The sequence below is a fragment of the Myotis brandtii genome, unplaced genomic scaffold, assembly GCF_000412655.1.
Source record: "Myotis brandtii unplaced genomic scaffold, ASM41265v1 scaffold14, whole genome shotgun sequence".
In the NCBI taxonomy this organism is placed as follows: Eukaryota; Metazoa; Chordata; class Mammalia; order Chiroptera; family Vespertilionidae; genus Myotis; species Myotis brandtii.
In genome coordinates, this window is record NW_005354999.1 from 1,993,845 (window position 1) to 2,009,470 (window position 15,626).

The 15,626-nt window shown below is 34.9% G+C and overlaps 1 protein-coding gene across 1 annotated transcript in view; it reads right to left on the reverse strand.

The window, feature by feature from the left end:
- Nucleotides 1-15,626, reverse strand: part of LOC102257669 (probable ATP-dependent RNA helicase DDX60) — an 88,050-nt gene that overhangs the window by 70,480 nt on the left and 1,944 nt on the right. The window contains exons 2-7 of the mRNA XM_014535219.1: nucleotides 14,118-14,398; nucleotides 8,057-8,126; nucleotides 4,196-4,385; nucleotides 3,505-3,846; nucleotides 2,418-2,540; nucleotides 70-240 (exon numbers count right to left, since the gene is read on the reverse strand). Of these exons, the coding sequence (XP_014390705.1) occupies nucleotides 70-240; nucleotides 2,418-2,540; nucleotides 3,505-3,846; nucleotides 4,196-4,385; nucleotides 8,057-8,126; nucleotides 14,118-14,394 (1,173 nt within the window). The 5' untranslated portion in view covers nucleotides 14,395-14,398. The remainder of the gene's footprint in view (nucleotides 1-69; nucleotides 241-2,417; nucleotides 2,541-3,504; nucleotides 3,847-4,195; nucleotides 4,386-8,056; nucleotides 8,127-14,117; nucleotides 14,399-15,626) is intronic.

The window sequence follows — 15,626 nt, forward strand, 5'->3', positions numbered from 1 at the left end:
CTTTCAACAATAAAGATTTTTTTAAAAAAATAACATTGAATAATTAAATTAATTTTGAAAGAATCCCACCTGTGTGTTATGATTTTCTGTGCAGATGTTTAGGTTTTCGTAGTCTTGGGCATCATGTAAAATTTTTTTATAGTGTTTTAGTGTCACAGCACATGAAATAGAGCAGACAACACTTCTTACATCAGCTCCTTCAGGCCACAGATTGAGAAGCAAGGACAAGGTCTGATGTATCTGCAATAAAAAATTTTTTTAAAGACCTAGTGATTACAAGGGACAAGGTTCAAAGCTCAGGTGATATTTAACCCTAGAAAAAGAAGTTTAATTCTTCCCACTAATAATATTACTACTGAACTTTAATCTTTCAAATAATTAAGGAAAATATAAAAGAAATGCCTAAGGAAGAATAGAACAATTGGGAAAATGTTTAATGAGAAATGATAATGAGTGTATCTAGCTAGGTTCTAACTATATTTTAATAACTATTTCTCCTCCTGATCTGTATACACTTTAACAAAACTGGATAGGCCATACCCAGTTTGCAAGTCCATGAATGATTAACTTGTAAATTCTTCAATGTTGCCAGTTCAGACAGTTTTCAGTGGCCACTGAGGCAACTGACACAAAAATGATGTATTTGCCTGATGTTCAAAGCTATGTTCTCATAAATTGATAATTATAGACCACTGTTCCTGAAAGTATTATCACTACAACCTTCATGCTTTGGAGAAAGTTGGAAAGGAGCAAGAAATTGAAAAGTTCACAAAGTAACTAGACAAGAACAGGATGCAGACTTACAATAGTTTTTCTCTATCAATGGCTGGGTATTAATTTCATTCATTTAAAAATGTTTGTCTAGCCCAGCCAGCGTGGCTCAGTGGTTGAGCGTCAACCTATGAACCAGAAGGTCACGGTTCGATGCCTGGCCAGGGCACATGTCCGGATTGTGGGCTCGATCCCCAGTGTGGGGCATGCAGGAGGCAGCCAATCAATAGTTCTCTCTCATCATTGATGTTTCTATCTCTCTCTCTCCTTCTTCCTTACTCTTTGAAATCTATTTTAAAAATTTTTAAAAAGTCTAGTGTCTACATCCTATGTAAGGTGTGCAGGAATATTAAGATTGATAACATGGCCTTTTGAGTTTTGAACAGAGTAGTGCCATGATATTAAATTTACACTTTTAAAAGATCACTCTGATTACTGTGTAGAAAGTAAATCATAGTAGATCAAAAGCAGAAACAGAAATACAAGTACATTGATGTGTCTTAGTCTACTGCATTTTTTCATACAAGAAAGATTTGATAGAATCTCTAATGTCATAGTGATAGAAATGGTGACAATTTGCCAGGTTCGGGATGCACAGTGACAGGATTTACTAGTGGATTGGGTGGGGGTATGAGGGAAAGAGTGAAGTCAAAAACACCTCCTAGGTTTATATACTGAACAACTGTAAACACAGAGATAACATTAACTGATAAGTGGAGATTTCAATGGAATGGGTTTGGACTCAAGGTCTTAAACTTAGCCATGTTAATTTTGTGATGCCTATTAAAAATCCATGTGATAACCAGCATAGCTCAATGGTTAGAGTGTTGGCACATGCACCCTCTGGTCAAGGGCACGTACCTGGGTTGCAGGTTCAATCCCTGGTCCAGGTCAGGGTGTGTGCAGGAGGCAACCAATTGATGTGTCTCTCTCACATTGATGTTTTACTCTCTTCCTCTACTTTCTCTTTCTCTCTCTCTCTCTCTGTCTCTCTCTATCTCTCCCCACCCCGCTCCCTCCCTTCTACTTTCTCTAAAACTGAATGGAAAAAATATTCTCAGGTGAGGATTAACAACAACAAGAAATCCATGAGGAGATGTTTAATAGGCTACTGTCTATGAGAGAAACTAAAACAACACACCTAGTCTTTCAAAAAGAAGACTGTGGAAGGGAAATATCAGATAGTGAGGTTGGAATAATCAAAAGGATTAAATAAACACTGACTTAGGTTCCTCATGAGAGATTACTCAAGTATCAATGGCTTAACTTCCATACTAGCTACATAGCTTTCCTTTTCAGAAAACTAAAAATTTCCTAGCTTTTAGGTATACATTTACACAGTAGTCACCCATATATTAAAAAATAAAAGTTTGAGATCTTAAAATTATCACACAAGCTTTTTTCCTCCAAATTTACTGTAAGTTTTACATAATTTTGGGGGGGTAGAACATCTCTAGGGTTTTGTAATCATTAAGTTTAGCAAGACTCCCTATGCCTCAGTGCTATGCAGCTTGAAGAAGAAAGTCCATATAATCAGCAAGGACATGAATGTTGATTTAAAAAATGTCTGTCTTCTAGAAGCAATAAACCATTAAAAGTACATTGCCTATGTGCTGACTTCAGTTTCCAAATAAATGTGTTGTTACCTCTTTCTGCATTTCTCCCAAGTTTAGTTTCAAATGACCATAGAGAAATATTTCTCTCTCCTGTGACCTTTGGTAAAACTCTATTATGTAGGCATGTAAGGCATGTTGCAGTTGTATCTCATGCTAAAAAACAAAACACATAAGTAAGTGGTCTGGTTCAAATAAAAATAGCTATTGCAAACCTCTAGTTAAAGTAAACACAAGGTGGAAAATTATGTTTATTATTATTTCCTACAGATAAAAAAAATCCATTAATTCAAGCTAAAATAGACTTCTACTCCTTTTGTTTGAAATACTCACTGTTGAGGTTACTAGAATGAATATAAGAAGAGAAATAAGAGAAATTAACATGCTTGTAATTCTAATAAAACCAGCCTAATAAAACTAAGAAAGTACTGGCTTTAGTAGTACTATAATTGTTCTATATTGCCCCATGCTGATATGTTATTTATTTACAAAAAAAGAAAGAAAAGTTTAAGTAATATTGTCAAGCCTGGCTTAGTATTTATTCACAGCTATTTTTTAATAGATACAACTACTCAAAATAATTGCAAAAAAGACAAATAAAATGATGAAATATTTTCTCTACTAGCTATCTTAATTTTAAAAGTGATAATACAGACTAATCATCCCAGATAATATATGTATACATATATACACTTATGTGTGAAATATATACACAAATGTATGCAAATTTAATATATAGGAGTATATAAATGAATGTGTATGTGATGTGAATGTGTACATATGTATGTACAGATACATGTAATTTATGTACAAGGCACTGACTGGGAATTTCCCACTGTGTCCTCACATGTCCTTGGCCTCTAAACTGTTCCTCTGCAGTGCCTATTGTACTTGACCTTAGCCCATACTTTTCCTCCCCACTACTCAAAATTGCCCAAAGGCTTAATATGCAAGAACGTAAGCTAACTTAAATTCTGCTCTCTTTTCCCATGTTAGAATATTCCTTCAGAGTGTTCTTATGCCCAGAATTTTTGAATAAACTCTTACGGCTATTGGTTCTCTGGTTAATTTTTCCACATTTATGTTGCTCATTTATTCTGGGTAATTTAATGTAACTTACCTTTTCAAAAAACTGTTTGTGCATATAGAGACTTGAGGCGCAGTATCCATAAATTCTAAGGACATCGGACTCTATTCCCAAAATCTGTACAATATTGATTTTCTTCTGAAGAGCATGCATGATCAAAATGTTTAAAAAATCTGTTTGATGAGTTGATATTCCCTTATCTGAGACAATGAGGAAATATGGATAACATTCTTTAAGAAATATCTCCCATTCTGGTGTCAGACAGTTGGAAAATTCTGTATGAATAGTGACATCAGTGTTGTATTCTAAATGATAAATCAATATGGTACGAAGGGCCAGAATTTCAGGGTAATTATAATACAGATTTTCTGCATCCTGTAGATAAAGGAAATCAATGTTAATTTTAGAAATAAAAATAGAATATCTAGTTATTTTTCTAAATATTAGCATTGCATATAAATTGTTGTATTAACATAATACAAAGAGTTAAAAATTCAAGGTTATTAACTTAATTTTTCTGAATACTGTAGAACTGTCAGATAAAGACTCATTAGCTATTTCTCTATCAATAATACTTGGTATTATTCCTATTAGTATAGACTTTAATTACAATCTTAATAAGCAAAATATATAAAAGAGTAAGTAATGACTGATAACACTTAAAAATAAATATTTTTTCTTAGCCTCTATAAAATGAGAATAGAAAATTAAATCTGTTTGTTACCTTAAAAAAAACTAATACAAATTTGGCTTCCTTTTGGATGAAATCATGCAGAAATTGTTCTACAATATAAAAGAAGTGAAGAGTTTGTCCTTTCTTGAAGTTCACATTAAGAAAACAAGCGATGAGTAATGAATCTCCATCAATCAAAAAAAATTCAGACTCAACAAAGTCTTTAAGTAAGCTCGCCATTCTGAATAAAAATATAAAACACATAATGCAAAGATTATAAAGATAATAGTAGCTTGAGACAAAAATCCCACAGTTCAATTGGTTTCACAAATTTTCTTCTCGTTTAAGCAAGAATCTTAAAGAAAAACTAACCACACAGTTCTATTATATTTAAGTAACAATATTCCAGGGCGTTCCTATTATTCTGCAATCATAAATAAGCCCTTAGTTAAAGGTATGACTGATGCTCTAGTGAAATTCATTGGTGTAAGCATAAATTTATGCAAAAAAGTGCCTCTCTATTTTAAACTTATACTTACTGTTTTTGTACTTCCAGTGTGAAAAATTAAAGCAGTCATAATCTTTGGTCAATTATATGTATGGGACTATCTCATTGTGCATTTTAAATTAACATATAATGAAGAGCTGTAAACTCTTCATCCACTCCAAATATTTTCTATAACTTATATCTACCCTATGAGATGTTGTCAAAACTTACCTCCCAAACTCTCCCTCAGAGGCAACCACTGCCTTGAATTTATTTTTCATCATACTCTTTCTCACTTTTTAAATGTTTTTATGACAGTATATGTATGCCTTGTTTAGGATCTTTATTAAAAGAACAATGTCTTATCCGAGTTTTATGGAATTTTTAAACTTAATTACCAATTACTATTAAAATTCTAGTATATGGTTACAGGAAGCTATATTTAAATAACTTTACTGCTGTATAATAGCAATTATTTATCTACATCAATATTTATCTTTATCTTTCTCCTTTCAATGAGCATTTTTTCTTCCATTTGTTGCTGTTACAAACTGTGCTGCAATGATCATTCTTGTGTCTGTTTCCTAATACACAGGTGAAACTCTAAGGTCTATTTATAAAAATGTAATTACTAATTTGTACACCATAAGGCAATAGCAAATTATTTTCTAAAGCAATCATATAGAGTTATACCTACATTAACAGGTGTCAGAAATTCAATTCATCTACATAATTTTCAACACCTGGTGTTGTACAAAACATGAACTACATGCTCCTAATTTTAAATTTTTTTCTTTTGGTTTTTGTTTCTTCAGTTTTGTGGCTAAGATGTGTGAAGCTACTACATGCTACTAAAAAAAAATTAAAACTGCAGAAACTTGAATTCTGCTGTGCTTTTTTTTTCAGAATTTACTCTTTGCACATTTTGACACATAAAGTAATATATCAGACTGCATTCTCTGCCGTCAGACTGCTGAGATTAGAATCCTGGCTCTGTTACATACATGTTCTGGGAGTTTGTTTATTTATTTATTTTTATCTTCTAATATGTTTATTTTTTAATTAAATTTATTGGGGTGACATTGGTTTACAAAACCTTTCAGGTTTCAAGTGTACAATTCACCAAAACATCATCTGCACACTACATCATGTGCCCATCACCACAAGAAAAGTCTCTTTCAGTCCCTACTCTCCCTCCCCCTTCCCTGTTTGCTCACCGCCACCTACCCCCACTCCCTTTCCCTCTGGCCATCACCACACTGTTGTCTGTGTCTACGTGTTATATAATGTGTGTGTGTGTGTGTGTGTGTGTGTGTGTGTGTCTATATTTTTTTTGCTTAAAACCTTCACCTTCGCCCTGACCAGTTTGGCTCAGTGGATAGAGCGTCATCCTGCAGGCGGAAGGGTCCCGGGTTCGATTCCGGCCAAGGGCATGTACCTTGGTTGCGGGCACATCCCCAGTCGGGGGTATGCAAGAGGCAGCTGATCGATGTTTCTCTCTCATCGATGTTTCTAACTCTCTATCCCCTTCCTTTCCTCTCTGTGAAAAATCAATAAAATATATTTTAAAAAAACAAACCTTCACCTTCTTTCATCTAGCCCCCCCTATCTCTATTCCCCTCTGACAGCTGTCAGTCTGTTCCATGTATCCATGCCTGTTTCAATTTTGTTTGTCAGTTTATTTTGTTCATTATATTCCACATATAAGTGAGATCATATGGTATTTCCCTTTCTCTGGCTTATTTCACTTAGCATAATAATCTCCACGACTATCCATGTTGTCACAAAAGGTAACTTTCTGCCTTGGTTTGGCTCAGTGGATAGAGCCTGGGCTTGTGGACTGAAGGCTCCTGGATTTGATCCCGGTCAAGGGCATGTACCTACACTACGGACTCGATCCCTGGCCCTGATTGGGGTGCATACCCTGGTGGGGGTGCATGCCGGAGGCAACCAATCAATGTGTCTCTCTCACATCGATGTTTCTCTCTTGGTGTCTCTCCTTCTCTCTAAAAATCAATGGAAAAATACCCTCGGGTGAGGATTAACAACAAAAAAAGAAGATTCCATTTATTTGTTTGTGTGCTTACTTTTATGGCCAAGTAGCATTCTATTGTGTAAATGTACCACAGCTTTTTTATCCACTCATCTACTGATGGGCATTGGGCTGTTTCCAGATCTTGCCTATTGTAAATAATGCTGCAATGAACCCAGGGGTGCATATATTCTTTCAAATTAGTGTTTTGAGTTCCTTCGGATATACATATTCCCAGAAGTGAGATCGCTAGATCAGTAAGTAGATGCAGTTATAATTTTTTGAGGAAACTCTATGCTGTTTTCCACAGTGACTGCACCTGTCTGCATTCCCACCAACAGTGCACAAGGGTTCCCTTTTTTCTACATCCTTGCCAGCACTTGTTGTTTGTTGATTTATTGATGGGACTACATCAAACTGAAAAGCTTTTGCACAGCAAAAGAAAATATCAACAAAGTGAAAAGGGAACCCACTGAATGGGAGAACATATTTGCCAGTGATACATCTGATAAGGGGTTAATTTCCAAACTATATAAAGAACTTATACAACTCAACACCAGGAAAATGAACAACCCCATTAAAAAAAGGACCAGCTCTGGGACTTTAGATTACTTGCTTCTCTATTCTGTGCTACAGTTTCTCAACTTAAGTGGGAATTAAAAGCAGTTAAAATTTCATGTAGTTGCTATGAGGATTCATGAGATAAATATTTATACAATTTATAGAACTAAGTATTCTTATGTCATAATATATGCTTAAAATATTCATATCATAAATGATATTTTGTGTTTGTGTTTTATAATTGCATTCAATAGGCATTACAGCATATCTATTCTAAATTATTTTAGAAAATTGGAATGTGGAGGTAAGTGATATAAGATAAGATTAAATAAATCATCTATAACAAGAAATTCTATTTTCTTCATCCCTAGAGGCTAGCATATTAATGAGCACATAAAAATGGCTGTTGAGGGAATTCAATGATGCATTAGTTTGGTGTATTTGTCCTTGTTGCTATTAAATAATGTTTTGATATTAGTTAAAACACACCAAATTTCAATTTTATGAAACTTTCAAAGATTTTGACATGTAATATGATGCCAATTAAATTGCTACTTTAGTCTTGTGCAAGATTTAAAAAATGAATCTTTCCTCCACTTACACCCTTTCAAGTTTTCAGTATATTATTCCTTGCTACTGAATAAAAGTGATATAGTGGAATCCTTCCCAAGAAAAGAAAATATTTACCTATTTTCAGAAATATCAATCTCTTTCCCCACTTGCAATTTACCCAAAATGATTCTTAGCACGAAGAAATAAAAAAATATGCCACACAGAAGAAATGAATTATTTCTAATGATATATTACTTTGAAGGATTTGTGCTGTACTTACTTAGATTTTGACAGAGTTTTCCAAATCATCAATGAGAGGGCCCTCAGAATTTGCTTACATTCAGTTAATCCTTTAAAATAAGTAACAAGTTTAATACTCAATTTGAACATAATTTTAATTGATAATTCCTTCTGTTGCTAAGTTTGAGTATACTTATATTTTATACAATACTGCATAAGCATGGGTGAAATATTCTGTTACATGTCAAAAGAGAAACAGATTATGTTAAAAATGAGAATATGCCTATATTACTTACCAATAAGAATAAATATGGACAAGGTAAGCCAATCTTACAGTTTTAAAATTTGATTTCTCATAAACACAAAATAGTAAATTCCTAGTCGCAAATGAATTTTAATGATAAACATAAATACAAGTCCACAAAGACAAGAATGTCCAAAAAACTGAAAATTTAGCACTTTCAAAATTAATTCATATAAATATATAGAAAGATATCTTTAAACAGATATATAGATATAGATACAGTCTCTACCTTCAAAAGTTTTCTCATTAAACATAGATAATAAAATGGCAAATCCTGTATTTTTCTACTCTTCTGTATACTGGGGGAGGGGAGGGGAGAAAATTTGATTTAATTCTTTGAAATAAATTACTCTTGCAAATTTCTTTGTAATATCCCATGTCCTTGTTAAATGCATTCTATTAAGAAATTAGCACTTGGAAAGAAAACAAACATTCATCTATTTAGAATGTGAGATCTCAGGAAAAAAGAAGCAAGAATATTGAAACACTGTAGATTTTTGGGCATTTTTGTTACAGCATAAGTAATCTCTCATATTGTTATAACTGATATTAATTAATTGAGCCCTCACAATTGCTTCTTTTTCAAAGAAAGTGAATTTGTGCATAATTGAGGAGTGTTAGGTATTATAAAAGAATATTTTAAAAATGTGGGGTACCTAGACATGCCTATATACAGGTCCAGATATATTAATAATAGGTAGCTCCTCACTCCTAAAAACTACTTTGGAATTTATTAATCAAATAATTTATTAATCAAATGGTAAGGCTACACTGGGGTGTATATATTCATATTCATTAAAATTGTACTTATTTAGTATTTGTTACAATTAACATAGAAGTCTCCAAATGTCTTCATTGTTTTGTGACCTATAATTTCATACTTCCATTTTATCATTACTATTTTCATATCTATGCTGAGAGAAGCAACCCAACAAGCTAACATTGTGATTAGATACAGATGCAAGATTTAAAGTTTTGTGTAAGATAGCAGAAACATTTTCTGTTACTAGGTCTTAAGTTTTGTTTATTAAAAGCCTGCCTAACTGGTGGAGTCATGTGAAAATATTCATTTGGAAGAATATTTTAAAGTTTAGTCTCAATTGTATCAATAATTTTAAAAAACACATTAAGTTGGTCTAATGTATTTCTTTCACTTATTTTTATTTTAGTTTGTAAGAAGGTAAGAATAAGAAGGTAAGGTATTTTAATTTGAGCTTAGGTGAGTTATTAACATTTGCTTGGGTAAATGTTACTCATACACTAGAGGCCCAGTGCATGAATTCGTGCATTGGTGGGGTCTGGCCAGCCTGCCCTGATTGGGGCTGATTGAGGCCAGGCCAACCGGGGGACTGGTGTGGGGGGGGGCTCAGATGGTCAGCCAGCCCACCCCACCCTCAATCGGGGTGAGGGGGCTGATCGGGGCTGCAGTGCGCGTCAAAGCAACCAGTCATTCTGGTTTTTCTTGTTGTTCCGGCGTTCCGATTGCTTGGGTTTTATATATCTAGATCATCCAGATGAAGAATTCAAAAATCGAGAATTTAATCAAGGTGGTTAATAAAAGGTGGTTGGTGATGGGGCCACCCTAAATTTCAGTTGATCATTTTTAGGGGGAGGACTGATAATAATTTAAAAATACAGAAGAGTAAAAAAATAAAATGCCTTTAAAAAAAATACAGAAGAGTATAAAAAATAATAGCAAACATCTATGTATCAAACATTGGAATTGATAAATGTTAAAATTTTGTTCTTTTGCTTCAAATTTATTTATTAAAGGGGAATAAACATTGAAGATATAGCTGTATTCCCATTCTGCTGCCATAGTTGGCCACCGACATTGTGATATTTCTTTGCCATAATTTTGTATGAACACATATAATATCCTTCTTTGTCTCCTTCAGTTAAATGGTATCATTCCACAACTTGTTTTCTTCATTCAACTTTATGATTTTGAGATCTATCCACATTGATACACATTTTAGCAGCTGATAATACTCTACCATACAATTATATCACCTTCTGAAGCCAAATTCCATAATGATAGACATTTAAGTTGTTTTGTTTTCTTGCCATTGTCTTACAAATTATAGCATATTTTACATTATTTTTTCCTTTCTTTATTTTTTAATTGAATTTATTGGGTTGATGTAGGTTAATAAAAATTTTAATATGTCTCATGGAGCATAAGCAATAGAAATTCTCTAAGAGGTAAAGATTAGAGGGTAAGCAACTTTACTAGATAGTATTAAGTTCATATTCAATGTATTGAAATTGTCAAACTTTAAAGTATTTCTAATCTGAGAAATGTGAAATAGCATCTCAGAGTTCTAATTTATATTACTACCAAGGATGAATATCTTGTAGAATATATATCTGTTTTTTTAACATTTAAGTTTCCCTCTTGTGATTTGCTTATTTATGACCTTTGCCTATTTTCTACTGAGTTGTCTTCTCCAATTAATTTGTATACAATCTTTAATTTTCCTGGATAAATAATACTTATATTTATACATGGATTTATGGTTTCATTCCAGTATACCCCTTTAACATTGTTTGGCATCTTTAATATATAAATACTCTTTTATTTGATACTAGAGGCCCAGTGCATAAAATTAATGCATGAGGGGAGTCCCTCAGCCTGGCCTGCACCCTCTCCAATCTGGGACCCCTTCAGGGGATGTCCAACTGCCAGTTTAGGCCTGATCGTCCCCAGCTGCCCTCCCCTGCCAGCCAGATCACACCCTAACTGCCCCCCCCCGCCAGCCTGATTGCCCCCTAATTGCTCTTCCCTGACGGCCAGATCGCCACTTAACTGATTATTTCCCCACGCTGGCCTGATCTCGCCCCTAACTGCTTGCTCCCCGGCGCTGGCCTGATTGTGCCCCTAACTGCTTGCTCCTCCATGCCAGCCTGATTGTGCCCCTAACTGCTCGCTCCCCCGCGCTGGTCTGATCTCATCCCTAACAGCTTGCTCCCCCATCAGCCTGACTGCTTCTAACTCCTTGCTCCCCTGCCGGCCTGATTGCCTCTAACTGTCTCTGCCTTGGCCCCCGCCACCATGGCTTTGTCCAGAAGGAAGTTGGACGTCCAGAAGATGTCCGGTCGACCTGGTCTAATTAGCATTTTACCCTTTATTAGTATAGATGGTCAAATTTATCAAACTTTTAATTTTTTATTTGAAAATTTCTTTTATCTTGTATAAGAAATCAAGCACTTGTTTTATTTTGTTTAAGAAATTTACCTCAAGATCCTTAAGATATTCTGATGCATATTATTTTTGTAGAGGCAAGATAAAAGAGGAAATTCAGATTGAACATGTATTAAATTTAAAGATTAATTTGGTCAGACTAGATATACTTATAATATCAGATGATAACAAGGAAGAACATAAGGTATTTCTACATTTATTCAGTACAAATAAGTTCTTCTATAATGTTTCATAATTATTTTCTCATTAATATGTTTTTTTAATCCTCACCCGAGGATATGTTTGATTTTTAGAAGGGGGGGGGAGGGAGAGAGAAGCATTAATGTGAATGAGAAACATCAATCAGTTGCCTCCCATAGGTGCCCCTACTGGGAATCAAATGCGAAACCTAGGTATGTGCCCTGACTGGGAATCGAACCTGCAACTTTTTGGTGTACAGAACAATGCCCAACCAACTTTGCTACTAGGCCAGAGCTCTCTTTAATATGCTTTGATAAGTTTATTCCTCCGTATATTTTATGGATATTTTGTATGGATAATTTGATGGTTTTCTTTCTTTGAATATATTTTCCAATTAGTCATTTTTGTACTTAGAATCAGTATTATATTCTATACTAATGGATATTTCCATACTGATGGGATTAGGATCAATATTTTTTAACATGTCAATTTTACATTCCAAAAGAGATCTCTCTTATTTCTCAGTTGTGTGTAGATTATCTTGGACATTTTAGGTAGACTTTCTTTACTGTTCAGGGTAGAGTATAATAACAGTTATTTTTGCTTTCCTCCCTATCTTTACATATTTTATTTACTTTTCTGATGTTTTTTTTACACTAATTAGGCCTTCCAATATAATACTAGACTGTTGTGATGAAAGCAAAAATGCTTTCTTCTTCCTCATTCCAGTGGCAAAGCAGATGAAGTTTTACCATTATTCAATGTTTGATATAGATTTTTAGCAAGCTGCTTTTATTAAGTTTAGGTAACTATCTTATTTTCCCAGTGGGTGAAAAAATAGTCATGAGTAACTATTGAACTTTATTAAATGTTTTTCTGCAGCTACTGAAGTATTTTTCTTTAATCTGATAATACACACTATTAAATTATAAAATTTTTATATTGAGATATATATTAAAACTCAACATGGTATTGATTTTTTTACAATCAGTATAATTATATTATACTAGAGGCCTGGCACACGAAATTGGTGCACAGGTATGGTCCCTAGGCCTGGCCTGCAATCAGGGGCATCTTCCCTGGCTGCCTGCAGCTAGCCCTGCCCTCTGCTCCACCTACCCCGGTTCCCTGTTTGCCACTGGACGATCAGAGCCTGCCAGTTGGGGAAAGGGACCGAGAGGTGGTCAGTGAGCCTCATAGTGACTGGTCCAGCGGTCGTTCTGGTCGTTCTGCTGTTAGGGTCAATTTGCATATTACCCTTTTATTATATAGGATGTGCTAATACAGGGTGGAGCAAAAGTCAGTTTACAGCTGTTTATATGGAAAATAATACAATAAAAATAAATAATGTTGTAAGAATAAATTCTGTTTCACATACAACTGTAAACCCACTTTTGCCAAACCCTATAATTAAGTTAGGAACTCAAGCTTAACATTCCAGTACCCTTCAACCTTTTGAGTCAAGCAGAGTCATGGGGACCTGCTTTTAAATTCACAGTACTATAATCAGAATCATGTGAGAACCTTATTATAATTGTTGATTCTCAGTCCCTATCCCTAAAGATTTATTGATTTAACTGGACTTGTGAAAATTCAAAGAACTATACTAGAGTGGAGTGTAATAAATCTGTATTTAAGTGAAATAAAATCACCCATACACACCCATTTAAAAAAAATTTTCCTAACCTAATTTTTGTTTACAGTATAGATTCCAAGCCAAGCAAACTATTCAATCGGGGTCAACTAAAAACCAACAACAAACATCTTATCCTATATAATAAAGAGGTAATATGCAAATTGACCATCACTCCAACACACAAGATGGCCTGCAGAGGAGGGCAGTTGGGGGGAACCAGGCCAGCAGGAGAGGGCATTTGGGGGTGACCAAGCCAGCAGGGGAGGGCATTTGGGGGTGACCAAGCCAGCAGGGGAGGGCATTTGGGGGTGACCAGGCCTTCAGGGGAGGGAAGTTAGGGGTGACCAGACCAGCAAGGGAGGGCAGTTAGGAGCAATCGGGCTGGCAGGGGTGCAGTTAGGCATCAATCAGGCTGGCAGGGGAGTGTTTAGGGGGTGATCAGGCTGGCAGGCAGAAGTGGTTAGGGGTAATCAGGCAGGTGGGCAGGTGAGTGGTTGGGAGTCAGCAGTCCTGGATTGTGAGAGGGACATCCCTCTTGGGGTCCCAGATTGGAGAGGGTGCAGGCTGGGCTGAGGGACACACAGACACCCCCCACCCATGCACAAATTTCATGCACCAGGCCTCTAGTTTAATATAAAAGAGAAAAAGTGTGAAGGCACTGATATTGTTCAGAGAGAAGGAGAAAGAGAGAGAGGAGAAGGAGGAAGAGGAAGAAGAGAAGAAAGGGGGAGGAGGAAGGATGAGGGAGGGAAATTCATCCATGGGTGCTGCCTCACCTGATTTTTCTAAATCATAGCTGTTTTCGCCTGTAGCTTCAACTTCTGATGGCTTCTCTTCATTAATTCCAAACTCACATGGTAACTGCCCATAAGCTGTCTCTTCTACTACATCTTCTGAGCTTAGATGATCTTCTTCTTCAGACTGATCAAATGAGGACAAGCTCTCCATGCTCTCACTGTCATCAGAGCTGTCACTTTCAGTATCAGTCTCACTTTCACCTTCGCTGCTACTAGGGCTTGATTTTTCATTTGATATAGTAGGTTCAGAAGCCATGGTTCTGTAAAAGCAAAGCTCTTAATTATCACTTTATTTAAAATAACATCACAATATAGTTTACTTCTTCCAGAGGTAAAATCTGTTCAATTCCTTCTTTTCTCTAAATCTCCTCCATACCTAGTTCCCTAATGAGGGTACTTTTTCATAATCCTCTTCGCAAATATGTTTGCAATTAAATTACTTTAAAAAGATGAAGGAGTTGCATCAGAGGGGAAAACCTATTCCTGAAAATATATATGTGAAAGTCATATTTACAGAGACAAAAAAATAATGTACACATTTAAAGGAAGATTTCTAATAAATGGTGACATTTCTATGTAAATTTTAACTTGGGAATAGTCTACATAGATAAATTTCTAGCATTTTAAATATTACTTTGATTGTATTCTTTTATGTCATAGCTAAGCACATAGGCGACCAGATTATAATCAATTAACACTCTATCAATGCTTAAATTGCAGGTTTCTGTGTACTCAATGACTTCCATCATTTTTTTTCAAATGAGTTTATGAAATATGCATTGTCTCACTGTATAAACATGTGTACTCTTTATCTGTTCTTTTTTAAATAGTAAAATATTTAAGTGGAGACATTAAGAAAGCTACAAAAACTGGGATACTGTCTTGGTGGCTAGCAGGCTAACATAACTTCATGTTATATCAAAATGTTTATTCTCCAGCTTATGGAGGAAAGGATCAAGTGTGGTCCCTCAGAAATCAAACTAATAAAGTTTCACTGTATTCCAAAAGCAGATAGATACAATCATAGGTACTATATATACTCAGATTCACAAGACAGTGACAAGCAGAAGGAATGATTATCTGTAAATAAACTTCAATCTATTAATAGTGTTACCAAGAAATTTTAATGTCATGGACTCTTTAAATGAAATCACAGATTTATTACCAAATTACATAAAAATAAATTACACATACAGAATTACAAAAGTCAGTGTTTTATTTTTGTAAAAAAGAGCAGCTGAGAGTAACTTGGCTATACTACCAGTCACCCTACTGAGTGCCTATAATAATAAAATTAATTAATTAATTAATTAATCTACCCAATAATTATATTGGGTATTTATGATAGCATCAGGCACTATTCTAGGCAATAGCCTCAAGGCCTTTAGCTTCTAAGAAACATTCAATCATCTGTCAAAATTCCATATCCATTTATGATAAAAAAAAAAAAAAACTCTGGCCCAGCCAGAGGGGCTCAATGGTTGAAAA